The sequence below is a fragment of the Dendropsophus ebraccatus genome, chromosome 5, assembly GCF_027789765.1.
Source record: "Dendropsophus ebraccatus isolate aDenEbr1 chromosome 5, aDenEbr1.pat, whole genome shotgun sequence".
In the NCBI taxonomy this organism is placed as follows: domain Eukaryota; kingdom Metazoa; phylum Chordata; class Amphibia; order Anura; family Hylidae; genus Dendropsophus; species Dendropsophus ebraccatus.
The window spans coordinates 25264501-25281118 of record NC_091458.1 but is presented as its reverse complement, the minus strand read 5'-3'; the positions used below and the strand labels follow the sequence as shown (position 1 = coordinate 25281118).

General features: G+C 43.8%; 1 protein-coding gene across 4 annotated transcripts in view; it reads right to left on the bottom strand.

Annotated features, from left to right (window-relative positions):
- Nucleotides 1-16618, bottom strand: part of DLG2 (discs large MAGUK scaffold protein 2) — an 818767-nt gene that overhangs the window by 698374 nt on the left and 103775 nt on the right. For 3 of the 4 annotated variants that reach the window (XM_069969704.1, XM_069969702.1, XM_069969708.1), the window contains one exon: nt 4620-4712. In XM_069969704.1, the coding sequence (XP_069825805.1) occupies nt 4620-4712 (93 nt within the window). The remainder of the gene's footprint in view (nt 1-4619; nt 4713-16618) is intronic. The other variant, XM_069969703.1, reaches the window with a different exon arrangement.

Here is a 16618-nt window from a genome sequence, read left to right as displayed (position 1 = left end):
CTATAAAAGGAATACCGGAAGATAAAAAAATAAATAAAAATCCAGGCATGTTGAAAGTATCTCCAGAATATTAGATAACTTGGTTCTCATTCAATGTCTCACAGTACGACAAGGTTGGTAACCAATAGCAACCGTGACAATCCAGCCGGCAGGTTACATGTGGCGTATGTGGGCGTACATATTGATGTACATGGATGAATAGGGGAGGAAGAACGACCTGAGCTAAATGTGTCTGCTGTCCGTGTAGAATTATACAGTGGGCTGAAACCGATAGGAAGCAACAGGCTTATAATGGTCTCCTCAACAAATACGTCTCAGTATATAGAATAACACAGCGAGAGAACAGACGTGGGCACCACGCGTGCTGCGGAGTAGGTAGGCGTGAATAATCCCTGACTGTTACACAGCCATCTACTATTAGGAGCTGCCTTGTAGCGTCGGAGGTCACGGCATCAAAGCCAATCAGGGCAACATCCATACAGAGTCTCTATGTTTACTCTGGTGGATGGTGGGGGGCAGGGGACAAGGGACCCCATTACATTAATTCCTGAATACAAAGTGTTATAGACCACTCAAGTATTCTGGATTCAGATTAAGGATGCCCATTCGGGAATCACAGAGACATGTATTTTAACAGAATCATTCCTGAACGTAGCAGGATCAGTTTAAAGGGATTTTCCAGGATTAGAAAGGATTCACATAGCAAAAATTAGTAAGGGGCACCCTTCCCCTAAGGACAGCACAAAGCACTGCGCATGTATATATATATATACTTTACTGCTGGTGCACTGATAACTCCTGACATCTGCACGGAGCACATTTTCCTTTCCTACTTGATTGATTACCAGTGCAGTGAAGCAGAGATCTCTTTGTCTTCTGCTTGTTAACCCTTTTTTGTGTTGCAGCATGTAAGTAAACATCGGGTCACTTACACACTGAAGTACATAAGGGGTTAAGCAGAAGGACACACGTTCTTACCTTCTCCCCCAGACCCCCTTCCTGCACGGGCCCCATAGCAACTGCCTACCCTGCCTCTATGGTAGCTATGCCACTGCAAGGATACAATGGGACCAGTGTTCCCTCTGGAAAGCAAAGAGTTAAAACATTCATTTTAATTATGTCAATGAGAGGTATTGTCCATGGCTGCTATGTGCATTTGTGGTGACAAGTCCAGGTTGCATCTAATATATGCAGTAAGTTGTGAGTCTTGGTGGCCATTAGGGGTCAGCACCTGGACTGGTCAATGCTAAATACGGGGAGTCCAGCAGCTACCAGCACATGCAGAAGCCACAAGCGGTAGCACCATGTAAGAGATCTTCCTGACTGCAGGGTGTGGGACTTTTAACTCTTTCATTATCAGATGCATATAGCCTAGAGGGAACAGTTAGCAGGACCTTTCTAGATGCATAGGAACATTCATTGAGACCATACTGTATTCTCCAAATTTAGAAGTGAGAGTCATAACTATGTTTCTGGATACAAGTTGAACGTTGCGGAATCATGCCTATATTTTATTACATACTGGTGGGACCATTCTAGATTTAGAAAGAGTTCCAGGTATATAGTCAGACCTTCTTAGATTCAACACATTCTAGATGCAGAAAAAAAATTTCTGGACATACCAAATCCATTCTAGTTTCATACTGACACATGCCCATTCTAGATTCATGGTGACTTTTCTGGATACAGCCAGACCATTCTACATTGATTGTGACATTCCTGGTACAGCATAACCAGTCTAGATACATGACACTTACAGATACACCACAATTATGCTAGATTCACCATGCTTAGATACAGCATGGGCATTCTAGATTTGTGTCAGAATTTCTGAAAACAGCCAGACCATTCTAGATTAAAAGTAACATTTCTTGATGAAGCATGACAAATTCTAGATTTGTGGTGGCAGTTCTGGATACAACATGACCACTGTAGATTGATAGCAGCAGTTCTGGATATAACATGACCATTCTAGATTCACAGTGGCATACCTGGATATAGCAGAACAATTCTAGATTCACGCTGACATTACTGCCCTTTGTATATTCACAGTGTAATTCCTGGAAAAAGTATGACCATTCTAGATTCATGGTGACATTCCTGGGAAGATCACAATCATTCTGGAGTGATTGGAACATTTCTGGATTAACCAAGACTATCTGATATTCCACAGAAACATTTGGGATTCAGCAGCACCTCTTTAGATTCATACTAACAGTTCATAATTAGTATATATGTTCTGGATTTGCTAGGATCATCCTGTATGGGACATGTTTAAATTAAAAATCATCCTCTCTGTATTCTGGATACAGCAAGACGACTGCACATTCATACATACAATAGTGGTTTAAGTGGTGTGATTTATAGGTATAGCAAGAATATTCTAGATTAATAGGGATGTTCCAGGATACAACAGAACTATCCTTTTATAATAATCAAAATAGTGTAATACAGACACCCCCACAGATCACCGACTGAAGTAGCAGCACTGCTTCCCTTTTATAGCCTGCTATGCAAAAGAAGAGCCGGATTAAAGTCTCGAAACACAGGACTAGCCAGATATCCCTCTGGGAAGGACCCAGCCAAGGAGTGGCTCCTGTAGGGAAACCACCAAAACCACCATATTAAATGGCCCTATAAGTCAATTTAATGACAAGGGAAAATACAAGCCAGGTAACCATCCACAGACAGCTGTTTCGGGGTGTTGCCCCTCATCAGTGTGGAGCAGGATTCTGGCTAGGTGGGAGCAAAGCCTAGTAGAGCCATAAGAGAAACAGATCGCTTTTCTCAGGGAGACCAGCCAAACGATAACACTGCCGTCTTCTAGTTAAAGCACTCAATGCAGTGAAATCCTAGATGCATTGCCCCCTGGGAAACATGAATATGCAAAAGAAGATCCCTGCACCTAGGATTTCACTGCATTCACTGGAATATCTGGCTAGTCCTGTGTTTCAACACTCTTTGATGAGGCTCCACGGGCTCTTCTTTAGCATATTCATGTTTCCCAGGGGGCAATGCACCTAGGACTTCACTGCATTGAGCGCTTTCACTAGCAGCCGGCAGTGTTATCGTTTGGCTGGTCTTCCTGAGATCAGCGATCCATTTCTCTTATGGCTCTACTAGGCATTGCTCCCACCTAGCCAGAATCCTGCTCCACACTGATGAGGGGCAACACCCCGAAACAGCTGTATGTGGATGGTTACCTGGCCTTGGTTTTTCCCTTGTCATTACATTGACTAATAGAGCCACTTCATATTGTGGTTTTGGTGGTTTCCCTACAGGAGCCACCCCTTGGCTGGGTCCTTCCCAGAGGGATATCTGGCTAGTCCTGTGTTTTAAGACTTTCCAATGAGGCTCCACGAGCTCTCCTTTTGCATACTACTGTTTCCCAGGAGGCAATGCACCTAGGATTTCACTGCATTGAGCGATTTCACTAGCATCCGGCAGTGTTATCGTTTGTCTGGTCTCCCTGAGATCAGCGATCTGTTTCTCTTATAGCCTGCTAGACACAGCTCCATCCTTTTACTGGTGTCTGTGTCTGGTACTGCACTTAAGACTCATTCACTTGCATAGGACTAAGCTGTCCCAAATCTGCAATACCAGGCACAGCCACTAGGACAAGTATGGTGCTGTGCCTGGAAAAAGACTAAGAGGATGCGGCTGATCACACTGACATCCTACCCTGGAGACAGACCATGAATTGTTAAATACAGGACACTCTCTTATCTATTTGCCAGCGCCAATTGGCTAATGTAAAAAAAAAAAGCAATGTAACTGATGGTACATTCGCTTTCAGGAAACCTTTCTGTTCTGGAGGAGACCTTCTAAGGAACGGGTACTGAGATCATTCCTGGAACGACAGCTCAATGGAGATTGTATTGATGGAAGGTTTACTAACATCTGCCAAGGTCAATAGGCACGGAAAACAAAGACAACTGAGAACATGAGAAATGTTACACGTTTCCTGCTCATTGAACTTCATAGACTGTCAGCTCTGCTACATGTATTAGTCACGGATAGATAGAACCTTGTCATGTAGTTGTGTGTTACTACAGGGGTGCACACAGTGGGAGTAACAAAAGCACCAATACTCCAATTATCCACCAACAAATTTTGGTTAGGATATAACAGAACATAACAAAAAAATTAATTTAAAGGCGTACTCTGTAGGGAAAAAAATAGTTATAGCATTACAGGACATATAGCAGCTGATAAGTACTGGAAGATTTGAGTTTTATGAATAAAAGTAATTTACAAATCTGTATAACTTTCAGACACCAGAACACATTCTTTTTCTCCAGAATACCCCTTTAGCAGCAAAGGAAATGAAGAGAGAAAAGATTTTAGCTGTAGCGCTTAGTCCCACCCCTGAGTATATAGGCCACACCCTGAGTATATAGTCCCACCCCTGAGTATATAGGCCACACTCCTGAGTATGTAGGCCCCACCTCCAAACACCAGCCACTGCCCTGGAATCATAAGAAGTGGTGTGAACTCTTATGAAAGGCAAGGGCAGCTCTGCTTCCATGTAATTCAAAACATGAAATATCAGAGCCCATCGATTTTTGCTCAGAAAAAGTTGTGTGGACACCAGAGTAAAGTAGTAGCAGAAACATTACCGTTCTCTTTGCTGTTGTTGCCTCGTATATCTGCTTGTCAGTATTGGGATCATCGCTGGTCGCGTATCCATTGGATTCATTGAGGGCCGCCTGCTAGAGAAAGAGACCAATAAGGGTTAGTTATAATAAGAACGAATCACTATGAGGATATACAAGTGTATATGAGGATACAGGGGTGTATATGAGGATATAGGGGTGTATATAGTGATATAGGGTGTATATGATGATATGGGGTATATAGGATTATATAGGGATGCATATGAGGATATAGGAGTGTTTATGATGATGTAGGGGTGTATATGATGATATGGGGTGTATATGAGAATATAGGGGTGTATATGATGATGTAGGGTGTATACGAGGATATAGGGGCGTATATGAGGATATAGGGGTGTATATGATAATGTAGGGTGTATATGAGGATATAGGGGTGTATATGGGAATATAGGAGTTACAGGGGCATATGAGAGGATATAGGGGTGTATATGGGGATATAGGAGTTACAGGGGCGTATAAGAGGATATAGGGGTGTATATGGGGATATAGGGGTGTATATGATGATATGGGGTATATAGGATGATATAGGGATGCATATGAGGATATAGGGGTGTTTATGATGATGTAGGGGTGTGTATGATTATATGGATTGTATATGAGAATATAAGGGTGTATATGATGATGTAGGTTGTATATGAGGATATAGGGGCATATATGAGGATATAGGGGTGTATATGGGGATATAGGAGTTACAGGGGCGTATAAGAGGATATAGGGGTGTATATGGGGATATAGGGGTATAGATGAATGAATATAAATGTTTGCAGAAATGTTAAAGCCATTTGATACAGACAATTGATACAGCCATGCTCTAATAGTATTGAAGGCGTATTCCAGCAAAAATCTTTTTCCCTCAAATCAACTGGTTTTCCCATACTTAGCAGCTGCTGTATGTCCTGCAGGAAGTGGTGTATTCTTTCCAGTGTGACACAGTGCTCTCTGCTGCCACCTCTGTCCATGTCAGGAACTGTCCAGAGCAGGAGAGGTTTTCTATGAGGATTTGCTGCTGCTCTGGACAGTTCCTGACATGGACAGTGGTGGCAGCAGAAAGCACCACAAGAATATACCACTTCCTGCAGGACATACAGCAGCTGAAAAGTATGGGAAGACTTAAGATTTTTTTAATAGAATTAAATTACAAATCTATATAACTTTCTTAAACTAGTTGATTTGGAAGAAAGAAATATCGCCGGAGTGCCCCTTAAATGCCAATAGCGCAAGTAACTATCTATAGTTACACTATAACCACACATGACACATTGTCCTGGCTTTTTAAGAATGTCCTGGACATCCCCATTTCCTTGGGAGGAATGTACAAGGAGGAAGTCATTATGGTTGCGCTCAATGCCAGGCTGCTGCTCTCTCCTGGGGAAAGCCGTTCTGCATTATACCATGCGCTGGAGAAAAACAACCTGATGACAAGTCGTGAAATATTTATGAGATGGTTTAATAGTAGCGGAAACACAAATGATTGTGAGAAGGAAGACAAACACAGCTGATAGCTCCATAAAATGCCTTATCCATCAATGCCACCACTATCCGCACAGGATGACTGCCGCTAGTGCGGGTGCTACACCTACAACTACAGTAAGTGACGTCATGGGGTTAGACCCCCTCAGTCACATATTCTGTCAGTAAATGGAAACACATTTATTACAATGGCTAGTCTTGTCCTGCTGTCACAGCTGATATGGCTTCTCACAATGCATCAGTGTGTGTGTGTCAGTGCAAATCTCCTTAAAGGGGTAGTCCAGGATAAAACATGGCCACTTTCTCCCAGAAATGGCACCACTCCTGTCCTCAATATGGGTGTGGGTTTTGCAGCTCATCTCCTTAGCTGAAGTGTAATACCACCCACAACCTGGAGACAGGGGTGGCGCTGTTTCAGCATTAAAAAAAAAAGGAAGCCATGTTTTTTTCTAATCCTGGATAACATCATTTACTCCTAACTAGAGATGAGCGAACCTGGAGCATGCTCGAGTTGATCCGAACCCAAACTTTCGGCATTTGATTAGCGGTGGCTGCTGAACTTGGATAAAGCCCTAAGGCTATGTGGAAAACATGGATATAGTCATTGGCTGTATCCATGTTTTCCAGACAACCTTAGAGCTTTATCCAAGTTCAGCAGCCCCAGCTAATCAAATGCTGAACGATCGGGTTCGGATCGACTCGAACCCGAACCCGGTTCACTCATCTCTACTCCTAACACCTACATAATAGTTCTGTTTGCTGCCCCCTACTGGTGAACAGCGTTCTCTATGGGTTGCATTTTAGAACATTCTAGTGTAAGAGGTGGGGTTGGTATACTTAGATGTCTATAAATACCCAGCTTTGTGTCTCCGGTCATGAGCTCATCTAGGTGTCACGGCCTACCTGGGGTCCCATGTGACCAGACCTGGTCACCACATGAAGCTACTACAGACACCCTGCACACTAGCCTTGTCCTGATGTAAGGGACACAGGGACAACTCTTCCTTGCGGCCTCTAGGGACCAGATTCATCTGCCGGTCTTCCGAAGTCCAGAGTCCTTGGGGGCCAGTTACCTTCTGTGGACCTCCAGTGAGGTACAGGCCACTCTCCTTCTACTGGGATCTCTCTCTGTTACCTCAGAGACTTCACCATCTCAGGGACAAACTTTAGCCACTCACTGATACTGCACGCATTAACTCTTCGCTGCCAGCAACCACCTATCATCACTGATAACTTCTGGAAGTTTTCGAGCTGTATATGTCCACCATTCGATCGTTTAGTAAAGTTACTCTTTTGCAAGCAATTCTTCCAGTCCCAGTGTCTTGTTATTGTCTGTACTTGTATCATCAAGGGGCAAGGGCACCCAAGGGGCAAGGGCACCCAATTTTATTAAAGTATTGTATTGCCCCCGAAAACTTATACAAATCCCCAATATACACTTATTACAGGAAATGCTCATGTAGTGTTTTTTCTCTGCACTTACTACTGCATCAAGGCGTCACTTCCTGGATAACATGGTGGTGTCACTTCCTGAATAACATGGTGATGTCACTTCCTGGATAACATGGTGATGTCACTTCCTGGATAACATGGTGGTGTCACTTCCTGAATAACATGGTGATGTCACTTCCTGGATAACATGGTGATGTCACTTCCTGGATAACATGGTGATGTCACTTCCTGGATAACATGGTGATGTCACACCCCGACTCCCAGAGCTGTGCGGCTGTGGCTGCTGGAAAGGATGATGGCAGAGGAACACTGAGGGACACAGGGTACTGGAGGGACACTGAGCATTCCTCTGCCATCATCCTCTTCAGCAGCCACAGCCCGCACAGTTCTGGGTACGCATCCGGAAACTGTCTGCAATTCTAGATGCAAAGCTTGGCAGCCCAGGCCAGTATCTGGGCAAGTACCACCCGATGATGCGCCTGGCCCCTTAAATGTACACTGTACCTAATCTGGAGCGCATAAGTTAAATGTGACGCTGTGCTTTACAGGGCTGGGAGCCATTGGCTCCCAACCCTGTCAACCACTCTTATGGCCGGAGGCAGTATTATGCCTCCAGCTTGAACAGGCCGCACATGAGGTGCACAAGTGATCTCACTCGTGCTCGGAAAGACGAAATAAAGAAGGAGAAGCTGGAGGGGACTATGATGCAGCCTGCAGCATGTAAACATTAATTGTTTTTCAGTTGTTTTTTTTTCCTCCTCCCTTTTTACTTCCTGATCAGAGGATCCAGACCGTACAACCAGGCATGGAGGTGCAAAGGGGTCCTAAGAATTGCAAAGTGTTTAACTCTACTACAGCGCCGCCACAGGACAAATGAGGCATTACCTAACATCTATGAAAATCACTGTGCTGCACAGTGTATGATATGCACATTGTAAACAATTACCGGCAGCCGACTGAGCGTCTCCACTGACACGGACCAATGCCCGCGCTTTACAATTGTTCCTCTTTATCCCTGGTAAATTACGTCTTCCTCTGTGTGCGATATATTCTGGGACCTTCCTGTTTATGTCAGTAGCGTATGAATATGTATTTCTTTATTAACTGTGATTTGCATAAGCCTATGCAGTGTGAAGAAGAAGAAGAAGAAGACGTCGCCACAAATCTGCAGCTAACGCCATTCCATTCTCACAAACCACCCCTGATGTTTATGTGTCTCCATTATCCACCGGCGGGGGAGGTCATCCACTATAAGGAATAGGAGATCACAGCCAGTTCTTTGTGCACCTAATTAACAGAGGCACAAGTCCTCCGAGACATCATCTTAAAGGAGAATTACATCTAGATACGTGAGGTGTGCAGGAATAGAACAATAAAGTTAATGAGGGGAGAAGAGCTCATTTGCATACACTGAGCCTTAGCGATTTTGAGTTAAAGTGGAGCGCCATCATGTGGCCCCACAGGTCACTACGGTGTGACTGAACAATCCAAATCACTATGGCTGATCCTCTGCAAAATAGTGAGAGAATACCCAAATCAATATGGAAAGAATACAGAGAAGCAAAAGTGAAAGGAGAAAAAAAAGAACGTATTCTAGCTACTGAGGATGGCTGATCAAGTGTCCAATTACTCTGTAGGACCCAGTGGGCTTAAGGCCAGGCCTAGTCAAGCAAAGGCAGAGAGGAACCCCACAATGCCCTGCTTCAGTCACCTGTTGGTGGCCCATTTGCTAAAGACTGTATTTGACCAGCTGTGGCACCATGACACTCCCCTTTAAGTGCTGTTTCCCTTGACCTGGGACCGGGGTACCTTGGGCCCACCAGGGAATTTGGTTCTACATACAACAGATGTAACAAACGCCAAACCTTTCACATTCCTATAGAAACTTTGCACAGAGCTGTGTATGTGACCAGCAATGCTAGCTCACTGCTAGTAACTTGTCAGTCACTCTGTGCAAACTGCATAGCGCACCACTTAAGATGGAGGGAGCCTGAGAGGAGAACGTGTGGTGACAGGTGTGTGCAGCAGTGCTGAGGAATTATATGTTGTCATGGAGCTGCTAAACAGGGAGTCCCACCTCCTGCTCAGGGGCCCACCAATTGGTAGGACCCACCGGGAATTCCCCTGCTATCCCGTGGGCCAGTCCGAGCCTGCCTAGGACTCTCTACTGCACAATTTGGCACTGTAATAGTCCCACTGGCCAAATGGAGAAGGAACAACATATACTTGACTCTTTCTTCAATCCTACATGCCAGACTCCATCTTTCACATCACGTACAGTACGTATTCTAGCCTTAGTCAGAGCGGGCAGAATGGCTTCTATTGTAGGGATTGCACAATGATTTCTTTTCAGATACCTTCTTCAGCGGATTAGGATCGATACCTATTCTTTACTTGCCTAGTTAATGCACTATAACCAACCCTCTTATCCAGATTGTGCTCTCATGCCTCTGCTGTGCAAACTCCGCAGTTCCTATTTCTATAAGTGGTTACATTAGAGCTACAGGAGCTTCTCTGGCCTTGTAGACGGTACTGTGCGCTCAGGTTCTAGTATGTATTCACTTTGTAGGCACCTTGACTTTTTTAGTCTGAATATTTAAACTCTCTGCTCTGCATGTTTGGAATTCTTAAAGAGGCACTGTCACAATTTATTTATTTTTTAAAGAAATCAACAGGGGTTGTGACCACAAGCAGTTTTGCAATATACTCTCTTTAATTTATTTTTACATTTTCCATGTTTAAATTAACGTTCTTCATATGACCACTAGGTGTTTCCCTTTACTACGCATGTGTACAGCTGCTGCACATCCACATTCAGTAGCTGAGAATCTTGGGGGTGCTTGCATTGTACGGCCAGCTCTCCTGTCACACAGCACCAAAAGCTTTGTAACCACACAATCACATTATACTGACTGAACTGTTGCATAACAAAGAGCATTGTCTCCTGGTAAGCTGCAGAGCTGATAAAACAGTTAGCAAAAGTTAATTGATATACAACCTGCATGATGAACAGGTGTTTCCTTGCGTGAGAGTGCAAAGGACTGGGACCTCCAGCGTTTGGTCTCTTTTTAAAAGAGAGAAACAGAGTATTAGGGCCCTATTCCACCGGACGATTATCGTTCAGATTATTGTTAAATTGTTCAAATCTAAACAATAATCGTTCGGTTAAAATGCAGTTAACGATTAACAACCGAACGAAAAATCGTTGATCGTTTTATAAGACCTGGACCTATTTTTATAGTTGCTCGTTCGCAAAACGTTCGCAAATCGTTCGCATTGAATAAGATGTCGTTCGGTTGTTCGCAGTAGATACGAATGCAATAGCGAAGAAATAACAATCGCAAATACGATCATAAGTAACGATTATCGTTCCATGGAAATGAGTGAACGTTTTCAGGTCTTTCGCAATAGCGGTCGTTTGAGATAGGTAATCGTTAACGATTATGCGAACGATAATCGTCCGGTGGAATAGGGCCCTTAGGGTATGTTCACACTACATGTCAAATCTTTGGGTGGACGGGGGACTGAGTTTGACTCAATGGGACAGGCGGAACTTTAAGCAGAGTCTGCCACGCAGCCTTCAGTTGAGATTTCTGTGTGTATTCCGTAGTGTGAACACACCCTTACGCCCAGTGAGAAAATACGATCACTCAGATGCAGCACAGTAAAATTTACTCGGGCTAGGTTCCCATCTTTTTTGGACGCTTCATTGCAGATTCCTTTTAGCAACGGAAAATAGAACGATAGAGACCAATCGGGCCCACTGAACCCCACTGACTCTGATGTGGTCTATTGGGTTTCCGGCTGGTGTTCATTACTTTACTGGATTCTACCCAGACAAATGCAGATGTGAACGTACCCTAAGCTGGCATGTCCTAACATATATTGTTGCGGCTGCAGCCACTGTGTCGCTGTGTGCCATACCTGTCCTTACCGTTTGCCTGTTTTTAGTCTGCACTAGAGATGAGCAAACCGGGTTCGGGTTCGAGTCAATCCGAACCCGAACGCTCGGTATTTGATTAGTGGCGGCTGCTGAACTTAGATAAAGCTCTAAGGTTGTCTGGAAAACATGGATACAGCCAATGACTAGATCAATGATTTCCACATAGCCTTAGGGCTTTATCCAACTTCAGCAGCCACCGCTAATCAAATGCCGAAAGTTCGGGTTCGGATGGACTCGAGCATGCTCCAGGTTCGCTCATCTCTAGTCTGCACAGATCTGAGAAATGCTTTCTCTTGCTGCACAATCCTTCCCCGGCTCCTTAGCCTTGCTCCCCCTATCCCAGATACTGCATGTACTGTAGCACTGTGTGCCATCATCTTCTGCCTGTCTTTTCTCAGTTTGGCAGCTCTGTAGATATTCACTCTCTGTTCTTTTCACACAACATATTTGCAGTGTATAAATTAGGGCACTCCGGCTATGTTTCTGGATCCTGCCATACGCAATAGCACTATTCCATGCAGCTCTATAAAAAAAAACAAAAAAAACAATGGAGACCATCCAAATAATGCTTACTTACTTTGACCAGGGTCTATAGATATGTTTGCTATATGTGTTAGGAGTTTTCCCAACACATATCACAAATGATGGTGTAAAAGGAACCTAGAGCCGACTCTTCTATTCTTGGTAATCTGTCCCTGAGACAAGAGTCTAAGGCTAGGTTCACACTGCGTTTTCAGCATCCGTTTAACGGATCCGTTTTTTTTAACGTCCAGAAAAATAGGGTCAGCAACGTTTTTTGGTCCGTTTTGGTCCGCCAAAAAAAACGGATCCATTTTTTTTTTATAATGGAAGTCAATGGAAAAACGGATGCACACAAATGAATCCGTTTTTTGCAATCCGTTTTTCATGCGTTTTTTGCAAAAAACGGATGCGTTAAACGGATGCTGAAAACGCAGTGTGAACCTAGCCTAAGGGCCCTATTCTACCAGACGATTATAGTTCAGATTATCGTTAAATCGTTCAAATCTAAACGATAATTGTTCGGTTGAAATGCAGTTAACGATTAACGACAGAATGAGAAATCGTTGATCTCTTTATAAGACCTGGACCTATTTTTATCTTTGCTCGTTCGCAAAACGTTCGCAAATCGTTTGCATTGAATAAGACGTTGTTCGGTCGTTCGCAGTAGATACAAACGCAATAGCGAAGAAATAACAATCGCAAATACGATCATAAGTAACGATTATCGTTCCATGGAAATGAATGAATGAACGTTTTCAGGTCTTTCGCAATAGCGGTCGTTTGAGATTGTTAATCGTTAACGATTATGCGAACGATAATCGTCCGGTGGAATAGGGCCCTAATGGTCCTTTTACACAGAGCGATAATTCGCCCAATCGCTCGTTTAACGATTTTGAGGCACCGATTTGGTTTTTATAACGATCAGTGTTTAGACGGAAAGATCGTTTGAAAAATCGTTATTGCAATCGTTTAAGCCCATCTACACATAGGATGAATCTTTGAAAGACTGTTTAGATTAAGAGATCTGCAAATTTTCAGCGAATGACCAACGACGGTTTGAGAACATGTTGACAATTATCGCTCGAATGCGATCGTTATCGTGAATCGTTCACCCATAAACGCTTCGTCTAAACGCACCATAAGGGCCCTATTGCACAAGGCGATAATCGTCCGAATTGGCCTAATCACTCCGTGTAACAGAGACAATGATCAGCTGATAGAACGAGAAGCGGATGTCCCAATGATTGGCTAAACAGCCTGTCACTTCAGACAGTGCTAGAGGCGGGCAAAAGCTAGCACAACGCCAAGGGGTTTTATTTATTTGTTTATTTTTTTTTACAAAGGCTGCACGGACATCTCTAACGATGTCTGTGCAGCCCTTGCGGCCCGATTATCGGGCAGTGTATGGGCTCAGGAAATGAGCATCGATCTAGGAGATAAGTCCTAGTTTACAGAAAGTCATTGGGCCATGTAGTAGGGTCCTAAGTCTATGTTCACACTGCATCAGATATTTAGTCTCTGCACTGGAGAATCCATATGAAATTAGAGGACAAAAAATGTTGGGTGCCGCATTTTTCCCCCTGTCTAACTGCAAAATCACGAACAAGAGCAGAAAAACCAAATGACTAAATAAAATCAATAGGTTCTGTTGGGCTATTTTTTTTGCCATTGCTGCAGTAGTCGTTTCAGCTTTGTGATGGAGGCCGGACACGGTGTGAACATAGCCTCAGATGCCACACACTCTGGTGAGGGATTCTTTGATATCCAAAGGATGTGGATAGTCTCCTTAGCTTTGTTACACAGCTCGGGTCAGACAACAGCTAGTAGTTTTGGCTATTCCTCTGCAAAAAGGTTATTTCCCACTGCAAAACCTATCACTTATCCATTGGTACAAGTAGAGACTGACAACTTGGACGCCTGCTAGTTGGGAGAACAGAGAAGAATTGTCTCCAGACTGAATGGAGCACACCATGCATGTGAGGCCCAAGCTCCACTTATTCTGCATGGTGAGCTTTATTCAGGGACTGATCTTCCTCCATTCTCTGGATTGGTGGTGGTCTTAACAGTTGGATCCCCACCCCTTGCCTTGTTATCTTCCTATCCTGTGGAAGGGGACCACTTGTAGAGTAGAAAATACCACTTCAAGGTGTACCTAAACTTCTATACACCAATGAAGGCTGAGACATAAAGGGGATGAGCTCTGCTGCCCCCTTTTTCTAGTCATCGGTGGGAATTTTAACACCCGTACCCCTACCGATAGAAACTTCTGACCTGTCACTATGAGATATAAGAAGTTTGGTTAAATGTTTAGGTACTGTAATGGATGGTCCAAGCCTGAGGAGATGGATCCTCAGATCACCCAGAAGTGCTGGCATTTCTTCCCAGAGGAGCGGAGTCTAAAGAGATCCCGGTTTTCACCAGCACCTGCCGCAAGGCGGGATGGACTTCGCTGCAGGAAACTCCCAGGTCGCAAACTTAAGAGAAGGACCTCGGCGAAGACCACCAACTAAAGGAGTTCTGGAGTCCGAGACTAGGTACTCTTCCTCTATAGAAAAAAATATACACAGCTCCAATTGAATAGTAAAAAATGTACTTTATTGATGCATATAAAAATAACAAACAATTAAAAAAAACACACTCCCCGTAGTCATGACTTCCTCTGTGGTAGAAGTGCAGGATGCAACGTTTGGACCTAGTTCAGACTGAAGCTAAGCTGGAATGAGCAATAGATTGAGATCCAAATAGCTAGAAGATCACTAGGAAGCGGCGGATAGCCAAGGAGCACAGACATGGTTGCTGACTGACAAACAACAATAACTGAGCAAAGAGGTGAGGAGATGGAGATTATATATACCCGCGGGAGAACATGCCAGAAGACTCCAGAGCCTGTAAGCTGAGCTTATAAATACAGGTGCACAGGTGCATGTCTGCCACTAGAGGGAGCCCAATCCTCCGGGAGGCCAGCTCAGAGCAAGAGCAGCTGAGAGAAAGAGATGATCACAGCACAATGCGACCCAGAGCAGGTAGGGGGTAACGGACACAACCGCATGCCTTTACAGGTACACTTTATAGGTAATAAAACTGGTGTCCTCTATGCTTATCATCACTGTGAGATCTTCAGTCTGAGAGAAGGGTCGGGGAAAAGTGATATATAGTCCCTATGAAGGTACAGTCCTCTTTCCATTGTGCAGTAAAGGGGCACTCTGGGCATTCATATTTTTTTTAGATATTGCTCGGGTTGCAGAGAAAATAATAAACAGCCTATACTTACCCACCACGCTTTACCAGGGGTCCTTCTGTCATGTAGTCAGGTCCTCCGCTGAAATTTCTGGCCACTACTTCCAAGATGGACTTGTCTCTGCAGTGTCAGCCCGCTCAGCCAATCACTAGCCGCTGCACTGCCTGGCTTCTGTCAGTGATTGGCTGTCACTGCTGAGACGAGTCTGACAGATTCACTTTGATGTTAAAGGGCATCATATATTTCTTAATTAATCCTGTCCCAGCACTATAGGGAAACTGAACACTTACTGGCTGATTGGTCCACAAATTCCGGTAATTGCTGAGGGTCTTAGATGAGGAAGAGCTTTATGATCAGCTCATTATCAAGGGATCTTTCTATTAAAGGGAACATTATACAAATTTGTATCTTACTTCTATTTAAAATTCTGAAGTCTTCCAGTACTTGTCAGCTGCTGTATGTCCTACAGGAAGTGGTGTATTCTTTCCAGTCTGACACAGTGCTCTCTGCTGCCACCTCCATGTCAGGAACTGTCCAGAGCAGGAGAGATTTTCTAAGGGGATTTGCTACTGCTCTGGACAGTTCCTGACATTCGCAAAGGTGGCAGTAGAGAGCACTGTGTAAGACTGAAAAGAATACACCACTTCCTGCAGGACATACAGCAGCTGATAAGTACTAAAAGACTGGATATTTTTAAACAGAAATCATTAACAAATCTATATAACTTTCTGACACCAGTTGATCTGGAAAAAAAAAAACCCTTTAACTTTGGATTTTTACATGTGGAGAACTGCTTCTACCTCTGTTGTACTGCTGAATGCCTAGATAAAGCAGGATAGGGTTTTTTTCTTCAAAAAAATAACTGACACCAGGAAATTTGAGCTATGGCCGAATAATTTGTAGGTGGGGCTAAATTTATATCTAAAATAAATGCGAGTATCGAAATTGACGCCCACTAGTGGTGCAGGGGAGAAAACAATGGCGCAGGGGAGAAAACAACTATCCCATTCACCTTACTTCTAATCACCCGCTTGCACACGTGAAGCTGTGGTATAAACAATATCGATTTCTTACAAGATGATAATGCATTTTCCCCGGCACGTTTCCACTTATCCATCGGAAGACGACAAGGTGTCAGAGTCAGCGCGAGTTATTAGCACATTTAATGATGCTGTCTCCTTTGAAGGTGACATGAAATGAGTCGGCGAAGATGTACACGAGTCAAAAATCACGTGGGACCCTTTCAGTCAGATCCCGCTCTCTATGGGGTTCTCCGTAATAACACAGTAGAAACAAACAATTTGTACTTGAGATAAG